Source organism: Bombina bombina, chromosome 7 (genome assembly GCF_027579735.1).
Source record: "Bombina bombina isolate aBomBom1 chromosome 7, aBomBom1.pri, whole genome shotgun sequence".
NCBI lineage: Eukaryota > Metazoa > Chordata > Amphibia > Anura > Bombinatoridae > Bombina > Bombina bombina.
Window position 1 is genome coordinate 140,765,947 of NC_069505.1, and position 16,391 is coordinate 140,782,337.

The window sequence follows — 16,391 nt, forward strand, 5'->3', positions numbered from 1 at the left end:
AGCCTTGCCAATCCGAGTCTCGCTGCCTCTGTTTATTCTTTTCAAGTAGACACTTAACCCTGTGGCTTCCCGAAAGGGCTGCTCTGCGGTGCGTAGCAGTGCATTTTAACTCTGTTAGGCAAGGGTTAAAGTCATAAGACATAAGACAAACACTCCTATTGGCATTTGGCTTTTTTCTTTCGCATGTTGCTTTTTCACTGGGATCTGTCAATTTGTCATCAAGCCTGTTGTTTGTTATCATTTTGTCATGTTTGGATAAACGTCTTTCAGGTTTTGTCTTGTGTGTATGAATCATGACCTAAAAGTAAAGATTTCCCTTAAGCACCAAATCTTAGACTTTTTATCAGATCCTTCAACAAAAACATAGATTATATATATATATATTTTTAATTACTTTTCAGTTTATCTGCCAGGTGTCAGCATAACTACATAAAAAAAAGGCTTCCGGCAGTATTTTTTTTAACTATATTTTAGATGTATTAGATGGGTATGGTCTCATTATTAGTATAAAAAATAAGGAATCAGAATAAAAAGCTGAGTCTTGACAAACTTCCCAGCATTGTATTTGAAATCTGCAGTTCAGAGGAGGTTTATAGCTGTCAAATAGATTTGTAGTAGTATAAACTGGCTAAGAAAAAGCACCAATCAGCTGCTGTCTGGGCTCTAAAGTCAAAGCTAGGAGTGTGCAGAAGTATCGCTAGTCTCTGACCCACATAAACATTAAATGGATATGAAACCAAAAAATTTTCTTTCATGATTCAGATAGCGCAATTTTAAGCAACTTTCTAATTTACTCCTATTATAAATTTTTCTTCGTTTCTCTTGGTATCTTTATTTGAAAAAGCAGAAATGTTTTGGTTCAGAACCTGGGTAACGCTTGCTGATTGGTGTCTAAATGTAGCCACCAATCAAGTTCAAGTGCTACCCAGCTACCCAGGGTGCTAAACCAAAAATGGGCCCGTTCCTTTTTGCTTTTTCAAATAAAGTTACCAAGAGAACAAAGTTAAATTGATAATAGGAATAAATTAGAAAGTTGCTTAAAATGACATGCTCTATCTTAATTATTAAATAACAAAATCGGGTTTCATATCCCTTTTAAAGGAGCTATCTTGTTCACAAAGCTTATATATTTCGCAAAAGCATGGGGCTTGTATGCACTTTGGAACAAACCTATGTATGTGCTTAAATAGATGCTGTAGCTTGATGAATAGGCAGCCATGAGTGTTTACTGTGCACGTTTATCCGTGTTCCTATAGCTTGCACGTTCTTGTTCAAACACAGCATTCCCCTCTAAACCGTGGATCACATTTCCTCATGCCATTCGCACCTCTGTCTCCTTCTGTTTTTGAAGTTCTTATTTCCTTTCTCAACCTTGCTGCAGTGACCCCCACCTTGATAGGAACACATTACCTAAGAAAGGATTCAGGTATTTGAGTCTTCAAAGCCTTTTGCATTATGTTGTGGGTTTTTGGAGCATTGCTTTTTTGTGTCCTCGTTGTGGTTTGTTGTTTATGTCTAAACAAGTCAGAATTGGTGAAAAAATGTTTTGCCAACAGCCGTGACTTGAGTGGTTTCTTTTGTTGCATGTGAAAGATTTAAATATGATCATTGCTTGAGCGTTTTCTTTTTTCTGTCGTGTTCATGTCATAAATAGTTTAAACATCTGTATTTGATATTTGTTATCTATTCCTTTAAAAATGTGTGAATCAAGGCAAACGCATTACAAATCTGGGCAAAACATACACCAGAACTACACATAGTATTTTATTGGTTCAGAATTGTAGCAATTTGCTTTGTGCAATAACCCCTTCAATAGGCGATCGTCTTATTTTGTGTGTATTTACTAATTACTGCTAGCTGCATTATTTGTGATTGGTATGACTCTCAAGGTAAGGTTTCTTTAAAGGGACAGTCAAGTAAAAATTAAACTTTTATGATTAAGATAGATAGCTTTGTTCTCTTGGAATCCTATGTTAAAAAGCATACTTGGGTAGGCTAAGGAGCAGCAATGCAGCGCTGAGAATTAGCTGCAGATTGGTGGCTACACTTATGACTCTTGCCATTGGCTAACCCGATGTGTTCAGCAAGCTCCCATTATTGTATTGCTGCACCTTCAACAAAGGATACCTAGAGAATAAAACAAATTTGATAATAGAACTAAATTAGAATGTTATTTATAATTGTATGTTCTACCTGAATCAGGAAATACAAAACACTGGTTTCATGTCCCCTTAAAGGAACATTAAACCCAACTTTTTTCCTTCATGATTCAGCTAGAGAATACAATTTTTAACAACTTTCCAATTTACTTCTATAATTTCATTTCCTTAATTCTTTAGATATCCTTAGTTGAAGAAATAGCTATGCACATGAGTGAGCCAATCACACGAGTCATCTATGTGCAGACACCAATCAGCAGTTTATGGGCCTATCTAGATATGCTTTTAAACAAAGGGTATCAAGAGAATGAAGCAAATTAGATTATTGAAGTAAATTATAAAGTTGTTTAAAATTGCATGCTCTTTCTATATCATGAAAGAAAAAAATTGTGTTTCATGTCCCTTTAAGTGAACAGGAGTAGACACTGGGGTTTGTGTTTGTCTCTTTCCTGTGGCAGCGTATATTAGATTGCTGTGATTGGTTGTATCATTGAAAGCCTTAAATAAACAAATGTACCAGAAGGTAGAGCGTGGTTCTGGATTGTGTTCAGTAATAGTAAAGTCAATTTAAAGGGATATGAATCTTAAGATTAAACTTTCATATTTAAGACATAGCAAAAAATAAATGTTACAATTTACTCATTATCTGTTATTAAAGAGCAGCAGTGTAAGCAGCAATGTGTAACATTGTAACAATGAATATTGTAAAACATTGTTACGAACATTGATTAAAAACTGCTTCATGCACGTGCACACTCTTAAACTCACCTAAGTATGCTCTTTAACAATGAATACCAAGAGAACAAAGCAAATCTGATAATAGTAGGAAACAACATTTTTTCTCTCTCAAATTTCTTGTATTGAAATCATGAAAGTTTAATTTTCAGTTTCATCTTTGTTTATGTTAAGGGGACATAAAAGTCAATAAACGCAAAGGCCTTAAGCCCTTCATGCCCGGGGCAAGTGTTTAACATCGGAGCAAAGTTCCAATGGAAAATCTTGTTTGAAAAACAAAATCAAGGGATTGCTGATTGAATCACGTGATTTCAAGGCCGGGATCGTATGATGGGGGACTGCCTACGATGCGTCACGCCCTCCTTTTCCATAAAACAGGAGGCTGCAGGACACTGAATAACATAGGACGTTCCATGCCGTCCTACGTGTGTTAAAGCCTGTGCTGTTAGGACGGCATGGAACATCCTATGGGCGTTAAGCAGTTAAACTGCTGGTATAAGTGCTTTGCTTTCATGCTGTCCCTTCAGCAGGCACAATTGCCTCCAGCGCTTTCCACTACCCACAAAAAGCACACCCTGATGAGTATTGGCTGTAGTCATATCAAGGCCCATACAGCCATATTTACAGCCTGCTTTTGGGGTCAGTGGAAAGCACTGAGACAACTGTGCTTCCTGCTTTAAGACACTGTGAAGGTGGCTTTTTAAAGGGACACTCAACCCAATTTTTTTCTTTCATGATTCAGATAGAGCATGCAATTTTAAGCAACTTTCTAATTTACTCCTATTATGAATTTATTCATTCTTTTCTTATCTTTATTTGAAAAGCAAGAATGTAAGTTTAGAAGCCGGCCCATTTTTGGTGAACAACCTGGGTTGTTCTTGCTGATTGGTGGATAAATTCACCCACCAATAAACAAGTGCTGTCCAGGGTCTGAACCAAAAATGTGCTTTCTCCTTAGCTTAGATGCTTTCTTTTTCAAATAAAGATAGGAAGAGAACGAAGAAAAATTGATAATAGGAGAAAATTATAAAATTGCTTAAAATTGCATGCTCTATCTGAATTATGAAAGAAAAAAAATTGGGTTCAGTGTCCCTTTAACACACTGACACTGCGAGCAACTTATTGACTGTAGATACTTTTGTATCCCTTAAAGATACATGTTCGTTTTATATAAAAGTTGGTAAGTTTACACATTTGCTTCTATTACCAGTAGACAGTTTTGCAGCTCATACATAGTTTGTTGTTAACTGGTTACCGTGAAACATTGCTTCAGAAACGTTAAGCTGTGGTTAATAGATTTTAGAGTTAATACTTAGAAAATGATAAATCACAGAGCCTTCATTTCTAGCTTTTCTGGGCTTACGTTTTGGAGACTTTATTCGTTTTGTTTAATGTGTGTGTTATTACCCTACTTCACCTAGGTGTGCTCCGTCATCTCAGATGCGCAACCAAGAAGATTCCAAAGAATGGCTTAGATCAAATTCTGCCGGTGGCCTCCAGGACACTGCTAGTAACTCCCCCTTCTCATCTGGATCCAGTATAACGTCACCTTCTGGGACTCGATTCAACTTCTCACAACTAGGTAAATCTCTGAATGAATAAAGCAGCAGATAACTCAGTCAAGTTGATTTCAATTTGGACTCCATGGTCTCGTTTGATTTTTCAATAGAAATGTAAATGTTTTTCATTAACCCCTGGCAAATCTAAATGAACTATTAATATGATTTTATTATTATATCATTAATACACAAGCACATTTTTTAAATGTCAGATAGCAGTAACATTCTTTACTTTTCTTGCTTGTTCAGATGATATCTAAAATAACTAAGCCGATAGCAAAAAGTAATTTGGCTGCCAAAAAAATACTGCAATAGATTATTGTTCTCATTATTGTGTATATTTAATTATGTTAATGGGACATGAAACCCAAACATTTTTGGTTCATGGTTCAGGTGGAGCATGCAATTTTAAAAACGTTTGCAGTGTATTTCTATTATCCACTTTTCTTTGTTCTATCTGTATCCTTTGTATCATACCTAGGTAGTCTCAGGAGCAGCAAAGTACTACCAGTAGCTAGCTGTTGATTCGTGGCTACACATATATGCCTCTTGTCATTGGCTCACCTGGTGTTTTCAGCTAGCAGTGAATTGCTGCTCCTTTAACAAAGGATACCAAGGATATGAAGCAAATTTGACAATAGAAGTAAATTGGAAAGTTTTTTTTAAATTATATGCGCTATCTGAATGATGAAAGAAAAACAGAATTTATGCTTACCTGATAAATTACTTTCTCCAACGGTGTGTCCGGTCCACGGCGTCATCCTTACTTGTGGGATATTCTCTTCCCCAACAGGAAATGGCAAAGAGTCCCAGCAAAGCTGGTCACATGATCCCTCCTAGGCTCCGCCCACCCCAGTCATTCGACCGACGAACAGGAGGAAATATATATAGGAGAAACCATATGATACCGTGGCGACTGTAGTTAGAGAAAATAATTCATCAGACCTGATTAAAAAACCAGGGCGGGCCGTGGACCGGACACACCGTTGGAGAAAGTAATTTATCAGGTAAGCATAAATTCTGTTTTCTCCAACATTGGTGTGTCCGGTCCACGGCGTCATCCTTACTTGTGGGAACCAATACCAAAGCTTTAGGACACGGATGAAGGGAGGGAGCAAATCAGGTCACCTAAATGGAAGGCACTACGGCTTGCAAAACCTTTCTCCCAAAAATAGCCTCCGAAGAAGCAAAAGTATCAAATTTGTAAAATTTGGCAAAAGTGTGCAGTGAAGACCAAGTCGCTGCCTTACATATCTGGTCAACAGAAGCCTCGTTCTTGAAGGCCCATGTGGAAGCCACAGCCCTAGTAAAGTGAGCTGTGATTCTTTCAGGAGGCTGCCGTCCGGCAGTCTCATAAGCCAATCGGATAATGCTTTTAAGCCAAAAGGAAAGAGAGGTAGAAGTCGCTTTTTGACCTCTCCTTTTACCAGAATAAACAACAAACAAGGAAGATGTTTGTCTGAAATCTTTAGTAGCCTCTAAATAGAATTTTAGAGCACGGACTACGCCCAAATTGTGTAACAAACGTTCCTTCTTTGAAACTGGATTCGAACACAAAGAAGGTACAACTATCTCCTGGTTAATATTTTTGTTGGAAACAACTTTCGGAAGAAAACCAGGCTTAGTACGCAAAACCACCTTATCTGCATGGAACACCAGATAGGGCGGAGAACACTGCAGAGCAGATAACTCTGAAACTCTTCTAGCAGAAGAAATTGCAACCAAAAACAAAACTTTCCAAGATAATAACTTAATATCTACGGAATGTAAGGGTTCAAACGGAACCCCTTGAAGAACTGAAAGAACTAGATTTAGACTCCAGGGAGGAGTCAAAGGTCTGTAAACAGGCTTGATCCTAACCAGAGCCTGAACAAATGCTTGAACATCTGGCACAGCTGCCAGTCTTTTGTGAAGTAAAACAGATAAAGCAGAGATCTGTCCCTTCAGAGAACTTGCAGATAATCCTTTCTCCAAACCTTCTTGTAGAAAGGATAGAATCTTAGGAATTTTTATCTTGTTCCATGGGAATCCTTTAGATTCACACCAACAGATATATTTTTTCCATATTTTATGGTAAATTTTTCTAGTTACAGGCTTTCTAGCCTGAATCAGAGTATCTATTACAGAATCTGAAAACCCACGCTTTGATAAAATCAAGCGTTCAATCTCCAAGCCGTCAGTTGGAGGGAAACCAGATTCGGATGTTCGAATGGACCCTGAACAAGAAGGTCCTGTCTCAAAGGTAGCTTCCATGGTGGAGCCGATGACATATTCACCAGGTCTGCATACCAAGTCCTGCGTGGCCACGCAGGAGCTATCAAGATCACAGAGGCCCTCTCCTGATTGATCCTGGCTACCAGCCTGGGGATGAGAGGAAACGGTGGGAATACATAAGCTAGGTTGAAGGTCCAAGGTGCTACTAGTGCATCTACTAGGGTCGCCTTGGGATCCCTGGATCTGGACCCGTAGCAAGGAACCTTGAAGTTCTGACAAGACGCCATCAGATCCATGTCTGGAATGCCCCATAATTGAGTTATTTGGGCAAAGATTTCCGGATGGAGTTCCCACTCCCCCGGATGGAATGTCTGACGACTCAGAAAATCCGCTTCCCAATTGTCCACTCCTGGGATGTGGATCGCAGACAAGTGGCAGGAGTGATCCTCCGCCCATTGAATTATCTTGGTCACTTCTTTCATCGCCAGGGAAGTCCTTGTTCCCCCCTGATGATTGATATATGCAACGGTCGTCATGTTGTCTGACTGAAACCTTATGAATTTTGCCTTTGCTAGTTGAGGCCAAGCTCTGAGAGCATTGAATATCGCTCTCAGTTCCAGAATGTTTATCGGGAGAAGAGACTCTTCCCGAGACCATAGACCCTGAGCTTTCAGGGATTCCCAGACCGCGCCCCAGCCCACTAGGCTGGCGTCGGTCGTGACAATGACCCACTCTGGTCTGCGGAAGCTCATTCCCTGTGACAGATTGTCCAGGGTCAGCCACCAACGGAGTGAATCTCTGGTCTTTTGATCTACTTGAATCGTCGGAGACAAGTCTGTATAATCCCCATTCCACTGTCTGAGCATGCACAGTTGTAATGGTCTTAGATGAATTCGTGCAAAAGGAACTATGTCCATTGTTGCAACCATCAATCCTATTACTTCCATGCACTGCGCTATGGAAGGACGAGGAACAGAATGAAGTACTTGACAAGAGCTTAGAAGTTTTGATTTTCTGACCTCTGTCAGAAAAATCCTCATTTCTAAGGAATCTATTATTGTTCCCAAGAAGGGAACTCTTGTTGACGGGGACAGATAACTTTTTTCTTTGTTCACCTTCCATCCGTGAGATCTGAGAAAGGCTAGGACGATGTCCGTATGAGCCTTTGCTTTTGACAGGGACGACGCTTGAATCAGGATGTCGTCCAAGTAAGGTACTACTGCAATGCCCCTTGGTCTTAGAACCGCTAGAAGGGACCCTAGTACCTTTGTGAAAATCCTTGGAGCAGTGGCTAATCCAAATGGAAGTGCCACAAACTGGTAATGCTTGTCCAGAAAAGCGAACCTTAGGAACTGATGATGTTCCTTGTGGATAGGAATATGTAGGTACGCATCCTTTAAATCCACGGTAGTCATAAATTGATTTTCCTGGATAGTAGGTAGGATCGTTCGAATAGTTTCCATTTTAAACGATGGTACCCTGAGAAATTTGTTTAGGATCTTTAGATCCAAAATTGGTCTGAATGTTCCCTCTTTTTTGGGAACTATGAACAGATTGGAATAAAATCCCATTCCTTGTTCTCTTATTGGAACTGGATGTATCACTCCCATCTTTAACAGGTCTTCTACACAATGTAAGAATGCCTGTCTCTTTATTTGGTTTGAAGATAATTGAGACCTGTGGAACCTTCCCCTTGGGGGTAGTTCCTTGAATTCCAGGAGATAACCTTGAGAAACTTTTTCTAGCGCCCAAGGATCCTGAACATCTCTTGCCCAAGCCTGAGCAAAGAGAGAAAGTCTGCCCCCCACTAGATCCGGTCCCGGATCGGGGGGCTATCCCTTCATGCTGTTTTGGTAGCAGTGGTAGGCTTCTTGGCCTGCTTACCCTTGTTCCAGCCTTGCATTGGTTTCCAGGCTGGTTTGGGTTGTGAAGTATTACCCTCTTGCTTAGAGGATACAGAATTAGAGACTGGTCCGTTTCTGCGAAAGGGACGAAAATTAGGCTTATTATTAGCCTTAAAAGACCTATCCTGTGGGAGGGCGTGGCCCTTTCCCCCAGTGATGTCTGAAATAATCTCTTTCAAATCAGGTCCAAATAATGTTTTACCCTTGAAAGGAATGTTAAGCAATTTTGTCTTGGAAGACACATCCGCTGACCAAGACTTTAGCCAAAGCACTCTGCGCGCCACGACAGCAAACCCTGAATTTTTCACCGCTAATCTAGCTAATTGCAAAGTGGCATCTAAAACAAAAGAGTTAGCCAATTTAAGTGCTTGAACTCTGTCCATAACCTCCTCATACGAAGATTCTTTACTGAGCGATTTTTCTAGTTCCTCGAACCAGAAACACGCTGCCGTAGTGACAGGAACAATGCATGAAATTGGTTGTAGAAGGTAACCTTGCTGTACAAAAATCTTTTTAAGCAAACCCTCTAATTTCTTATCCATAGGATCTTTGAAAGCACAACTATCTTCGATAGGAATAGTAGTGCGTTTGTTTAGAGTAGAAACCGCCCCCTCGACCTTGGGGACTGTCTGCCATAAGTCCTTTCTGGGGTCGACTATAGGAAATAATTTCTTAAATATAGGGGGGGGAACAAAAGGTATGCCGGGCCTTTCCCACTCTTTATTTACTATGTCCGCCACCCGCTTGGGTATAGGAAAAGCGTCGGGGGGCACCGGAACCTCTAGGAACTTGTCCATCTTACATAATTTCTCTGGAATGACCAAATTGTCACAATCATCCAGAGTAGATAACACCTCCTTAAGCAGTGCGCGGAGATGTTCTAATTTAAATTTAAATGTCACAACATCAGGTTCAGCTTGATGAGAAATTTTTCCTGAATCTGAAATTTCTCCATCAGACAAAACCTCCCTCATGGCCCCTTGAGATTGGTGTGAGGGTATGTCAGAACAGTTATCATCAGCGTCCTCTTGCTCTTCAGTGTTTAAAACAGAGCAATCGCGCTTTCTCTGATAAGTAGGCATTTTGGATAAAAGATTTGCTATGGAGTTATCCATTACAGCCGTTAATTGTTGCATGGTAATAAGTATTGGCGCACTAGATGTACTAGGGGCCTCCTGTGTGGGCATAACTGGTGTAGACACAGTAGGGGATGATGTAGTATCATGTTTACTCCCCTCATTTGAGGAATCATCTTGGGCAATATCATTATCTGTTGCATTACTGTCCTTACTTTGTTTGGACACTATGGCACAATTATCACATAAATTTAAATGGGGAGACACATTGGCTTTCATACATATAGAACATAGCTTATCTGATGGTACAGACATGTTAAACAGGCTTAAACTTGTCAACAAAGCACAAAAAACGTTTTAAAATAAAACCGTTACTGTCACTTTAAATTTCAAACTGAAAACACTTTATTACTGAATATGTGAAAAAGTATGAAGGAATTGTTCAAAATTCACCAAAATTTCACCACAGTGTCTTAAAGCATTAAAAGTATTGCACACCAAATTTCAGAGCTTTAACCCTTAAATTAACGGAATCGGAGCCGTTTTTACATTTAACCCCTATACAGTCCCAGAATGAGGCTCTGTCTATAACTAGAAAGGCCCCCATCTGAAAAAGGTGTCCAACACAGTGCCTGCCGTTTTTCTAAACATTCCCCAAGATTATAATACCAATAATTAGTTAGAATCTGCATAATATGCCTAGTAAAGCAATTGTTTTAGCCCAGAAAAATGTCTACCAGTTTTTAAGCCCTTTTTGAAGCCCTTTATTCTTTTATTTTTAACTAAGAAAATGGCTTACCGGTCCCCATGAGGGGAAATGACAGCCTTCCAGCATTACATGGTCTTGTTAGAAATATGGCTAGTCATACCTTAAGCAGAAAAGACTGCTAACTGTTTCCCCCAACTGAAGTTACTTCATCTCAACAGTCCTGTGTGGAAACAGCAATCGATTTTAGTTACTGTCTGCTAAAATCATCTTCCTCTTACAAACAGTAATCTTCATCCTTTTCTGTTTCAGAGTAAATAGTACATACCAGCACTATTTTAAAATAACAAACACTTGATAGAAGAATAAAACTACATTTAAACACCAAAAAACTCTTAACCATCTCCGTGGAGATGTTGCCTGTGCAACGGCAAAGAGAATGACTGGGGTGGCCGGAGCCTAGGAGGGATCATGTGACCAGCTTTGCTGGGACTCTTTGCCATTTCCTGTTGGGGAAGAGAATATCCCACAAGTAAGGATGACGCCGTGGACCAGACACACCAATGTTGGAGAAAAAACATTGGGTTACATGTCCCTTTAAAGGGATTGAAAGTTCAAAAATCAAAATTGAAATGTGCATTTTAAGTTGAAATTGAAGCATTTTTACAATATATTTCCATTAGCAAAATGACTTCTAGTAAAAGTTATTACTGCTTTTCAGCAGCATACGTACATATCCCGTGAGGGCCCCTACACCAGCATTCAAAAACTGTGCATGCTCAGAGAGTTGGCTGTTGTGCGTATTGTTTCTGAAGACGTCATTTGTCTCATACAAACACATTTTTTTAACCTTCATAGCAAGTCCTACTACATCATCACAAATGAGTTTGTCCAACCCTACCATACTGCGTACCAGCAGTCTGTCTAACACTGACGGATCCTATGACCCTTACTGTGAGGCCCGTTTCCGGAACAGCTCCATGTCACTGGATGAAAAGTCTCGTACCATGAGTCGCTCAGGATCGTTCCGTGATGGCTTTGAGGAAGGTAAAGGGCAACCAGTTCTGTCACATAATTGTGCCACAGTAAATTGTTTGGATGTGATTTACTGTGTTCCAGAAGATGCATAACACAAATAAATATAATATTTAGTCTATGTTTATACAACATGAGGGGGAGAGGATCACGCTTTTTAAGAAACAATATGGTAACTCGGTGAGGTACACAGTGGGAACTAGATGAATGACACATAGATTTAGTTTCATTATAGGGACATTAAACACCTTGTAATTACAACACATTTCTGTTTTCTTGCCTGACATATCAGCAGAATGTGAGCACTACACCTTGTTTACTGCAAATGTTTTCAATGCCCACGCCACTGTCGTTTTGTTGACCGAACATGTATTGTTTTGCACTTCTTTATTGGGTAATCTTTGCTGAGGCCAATTAGGGTTAGGCTTGTGAAGCCTTAAAGGGACAGTCTACCATAGAATTGTTATGGTTTTAAAAGATAGATAATTCCTTTATTACCCATTCCCCAGTTTTGCATAACCACCACAGTTATATTAATATACTTTTCTTCTGTTATGTGTGATCAGTCCACGGGTCATCATTACTTCTGGGATATAACTCCTCCCCAACAGGAAATGCAAGAGGATTCACCCAGCAGAGCTGCATATAGCTCCTCCCCTCTACGTCACTCCCAGTCATTCTCTTGCACCCAACGACTAGATAGGATGTGTGAGAGGACTATGGTGATTATACTTAGTTTTTATAACTTCAATCAAAAGTTTGTTATTTTACAATAGCACCGGAGCGTGTTATTACCTCTCTGGCAGAGTTTGAAGAAGAATCTACCAGAGTTTTTTACTATGATTTTAACCGGAGTAGTTAAGATCATATTGCTGTTTCTCGGCCATCTGAGGGAGGTAAAAGCTTCAGATCAGGGGACAGCGGGCAGATGAATCTGCATTGAGGTATGTAGCAGTTTTTATTTTCTGAATGGAATTGATGAGAAAATCCTGCCATACCGTTATAATAACATGTATGTATACTCTACACTTCAGTATTCTGGGGATGGTATTTCACTGGAATTACTCTGTTAAAAGTACATTAAACCTTTTAATAGGTATTTATTATGTTAAACGTTTTTGCTGGAATGTAGAATCGTTTGCATTTTCTGAGGTACTGAGTGAATAAATGTTTGGGCATTATTTTTCCACTTGGCAGTTGCTTGTTTTAATTGTGACAGTTTTGTTTCTCTCTCACTGCTGTAGTGTGAGAGGGAGGGGCCGTTTTTGGCGCTCTTTGCTACGCATCAAAAATTTCCAGTCAGTTACTCTTGTATTTCCTGCATGATCCGGTTCATCTCTAACAGAACTCAGGGGTCTTCAAACTTCTTTGAAGGGAGGTAGATTCTCTCAGCAGAGCTGTGAGACTTATATATTGACTGTGATTAAAAACGTTGCTCTGTAATTTTTATGTTTCAAATTTAATTATTGTTACTTTACTAATGGGAACAAACCTTTGCTAAAAGTTGTGTTGTTTTCAAGGATTGATGCTTTAACTGTTTTTCAGTTCATTATTTCAACTGTCATTTAATCGTTTAGTGCTTCTTTGAGGCACAGTACGTTTTTGTTAAATAAGATTGTAACCAAGTTGCAAGTTTATTGCTAGTGTGTTAAACATGTCTGATTCAGAGGAAGATACCTGTGTCATTTGTTCCAATGCCAAGGTGGAGCCCAATAGAAATTTATGTACTAACTGTATTGATGCTACTTTAAATAAAAGCCAATCTGTACAAATTGAACAAATTTCACCAAATAGCGAGGGGAGAGTTATGCCGACTAACTCGCCTCACGTGTCAGTACCTGCATCTCCCGCCCGGGAGGTGCGTGATATTGTGGCGCCTAGTACATCTGGGCGGCCATTACAGATAACATTACAAGATATGGCTACTGTTATGACTGAAGTTTTGGCTAAATTACCAGAACTAAGAGGCAAGCGTGATCACTCTGGGGTGAGAACAGAGTGCGCTGATAATACTAGGGCCATGTCTGATACTGCGTCACAGCTTGCAGAGCATGAGGACGGAGAGCTTCATTCTGTGGGTGACGGTTCTGATCCAAACAGATTGGATTCAGATATTTCAAATTTTAAATTTAAATTGGAGAACCTCCGTGTATTACTAGGGGAGGTTTTAGCGGCTCTTAATGATTGTAACACTGTTGCAATACCAGAGAAATTGTGTAGGTTGGATAAATACTTTGCGGGTACCGGCGAGTACTGACGTTTTTCCTATACCTAAGAGACTAACTGAAATTGTTACTAAGGAGTGGGATAGACCCGGTGTGCCGTTCTCACCCCCTCCAATATTTAGAAAGATGTTTCCAATAGATGCCACCACACGGGACTTATGGCAAACGGTCCCTAAGGTGGAGGGAGCAGTTTCTACTTTAGCTAAGCGTACCACTATCCCGGTGGAGGATAGCTGTGCTTTTTCAGATCCAATGGATAAAAAGTTAGAGGGTTACCTTAAGAAAATGTTTGTTCAACAAGGTTTTATATTGCAACCCCTTGCGTGCATCGCGCCGATTACGGCTGCGGCAGCATTTTGGATTGAGTCTCTGGAAGAGAACCTTAGTTCAGCTACGCTGGACGACATTACGGACAGGCTTAGAGTCCTTAAACTAGCTAATTCATTCATTTCGGAGGCCGTAGTACATTTAACCAAGCTTACGGCTAAGAATTCAGGATTCGCCATTCAGGCACGTAGGGCGCTGTGGCTAAAATCCTGGTCAGCTGATGTAACTTCTAAGTCCAAATTACTTAATATACCTTTCAAGGGGCAAACTTTATTTGGGCCCGGTTTGAAAGAAATTATCGCTGACATTACAGGAGGTAAGGGCCACGCCCTGCCTCAAGACAAAGCCAAAGCTAAGGCTAGACAGTCTAATTTTCGTCCCTTTCGGAATTTCAAAGCAGGAGCAGCACCAACTTCCACTGCACCAAAACAGGAAGGAGCTGTTGCTCGTTACAGACAAGGCTGGAAACCTAACCAGTCCTGGAACAAGGGCAAGCAGGCCAGGAAACCTGCTGCTGCCCCAAAGACAGCATGAATCGAGGGCCCCCGATCCGGGACCGGATCTAGTGGGGGGCAGACTCTCTCTCTTCGCCCAGGCTTGGGCAAGAGATGTTCAGGATCCCTGGGCGCTAGAGATCATATCTCAGGGATACCTTCTAGACTTCAAATTCTCTCCCCCAAGAGGGAGATTTCATCTGTCAAGGTTGTCAACAAACCAGATAAAGAAAGAAGCGTTTCTACGCTGTGTACAAGATCTGTTATTAATGGGAGTGATCCATCCGGTTCCGCGGTCGGAACAAGGACAAGGGTTTTACTCAAACCTGTTTGTGGTTCCCAAAAAAGAGGGAACTTTCAGGCCAATCTTGGATTTAAAGATCCTAAACAAATTCCTAAGAGTTCCATCGTTCAAAATGGAAACTATTCGGACAATCTTACCCATGATCCAAAAGGGTCAGTACATGACCACAGTGGATTTAAAGGATGCTTACCTTCACATACCGATTCACAAAGATCATTACCGGTATCTAAGGTTTGCCTTCTTAGACAGGCATTACCAGTTTGTAGCTCTTCCATTCGGATTGGCTACGGCTCCAAGAATCTTCACAAAGGTTCTGGGTGCCCTTCTGGCGGTACTAAGACCGCGAGGAATTTCGGTAGCTCCGTACCTAGACGGCATTCTGATACAAGCTTCAAGCTTTCAAACTGCCAAGTCTCATACAGAGTTAGTTCTGGCATTTCTAAGGTCGCATGGATGGAAAGTGAACGAAAAGAAGAGTTCTCTCTTTCCTCTCACAAGAGTTCCATTCTTGGGGACTCTTATAGATTCTGTAGAAATGAAGATTTATCTGACAGAAGACAGATTAACAAAGCTTCTAAATGCATGCCGTGTCCTTCATTCCATTCAACTCCCGTCAGTAGCTCAATGCATGGAGGTGATCGGCTTAATGGTAGCAGCAATGGACATAGTTCCCTTTGCACGTCTACACCTCAGACCGCTGCAATTGTGCATGCTGAGTCAGTGGAATGGGGATTACTCAGACTTGTCCCCTACTCTGAATCTGGATCAAGAGACCAGAAACTCTCTTCTATGGTGGCTTTCTCGGCCACATCTGTCCAGGGGAATGCCATTCAGCAGGCCGGACTGGACAATTGTAACAACAGACGCCAGCCTACTAGGTTGGGGCGCTGTCTGGAATTCTCTGAAGGCTCAGGGACAATGGAATCAGGAGGAAAGTCTCCTGCCAATAAACATTCTGGAATTGAGAGCAGTTCTCAATGCCCTTCTGGCTTGGCCCCAGTTAAAAACTCGGGGGTTCATCAGGTTTCAGTCGGACAACATCACGACTGTAGCTTACATCAACCATCAAGGAGGGACAAGAAGCTCCCTAGCAATGATGGAAGTATCAAAGATAATTCGCTGGGCAGAGTCTCACTCTTGCCACCTGTCAGCAATCCACATCCCGGGAGTGGAGAACTGGGAGGCGGATTTCTTGAGTCGCCAGACTTTTCATCCGGGGGAGTGGGAACTTCATCCGGAGGTCTTTGCCCAAATACTTCGAAGTTGGGGCAAACCAGAGATAGATCTCATGGCGTCTCGCCAGAACGCCAAACTTCCTCGCTACGGGTCCAGATCCAGGGATCCGGGAGCGGTTCTGATAGATGCTTTGACAGCACCTTGGAACTTCGGGATGGCTTATGTGTTTCCACCCTTCCCGCTGCTTCCTCGATTGATTGCCAAAATCAAACAGGAGAGAGCATCAGTGATTCTAATAGCGCCTGCATGGCCACGCAGGACTTGGTATGCAGATCTAGTGGACATGTCATCCTGTCCGCCTTGGTCTCTACCTCTAAGACAGGACCTTCTGATACAGGGTCCATTCAAACATCAAAATCTAACTTCTCTGAAGCTGACTGCTTGGAAATTGAACGCTTGATTTTATCAAAACGTGGT

General features: G+C 41.0%; 1 protein-coding gene across 3 annotated transcripts in view; it reads left to right on the forward strand.

Moving 5' to 3' along the window:
- The window catches only part of LOC128666014 (neuron navigator 2-like), a 127,292-nt gene that overhangs the window by 28,704 nt on the left and 82,197 nt on the right, over positions 1–16,391 (forward strand). For 2 of the 3 annotated variants that reach the window (XM_053720365.1, XM_053720366.1), the window contains 2 exons: positions 4,316–4,476; positions 11,212–11,400. In XM_053720365.1, coding sequence (XP_053576340.1) covers positions 4,316–4,476; positions 11,212–11,400 — 350 coding nt within the window. Of the gene's footprint in view, positions 1–1,381; positions 1,427–4,315; positions 4,477–11,211; positions 11,401–16,391 lie in introns of all 3 variants that reach the window. The other variant, XM_053720364.1, reaches the window with a different exon arrangement.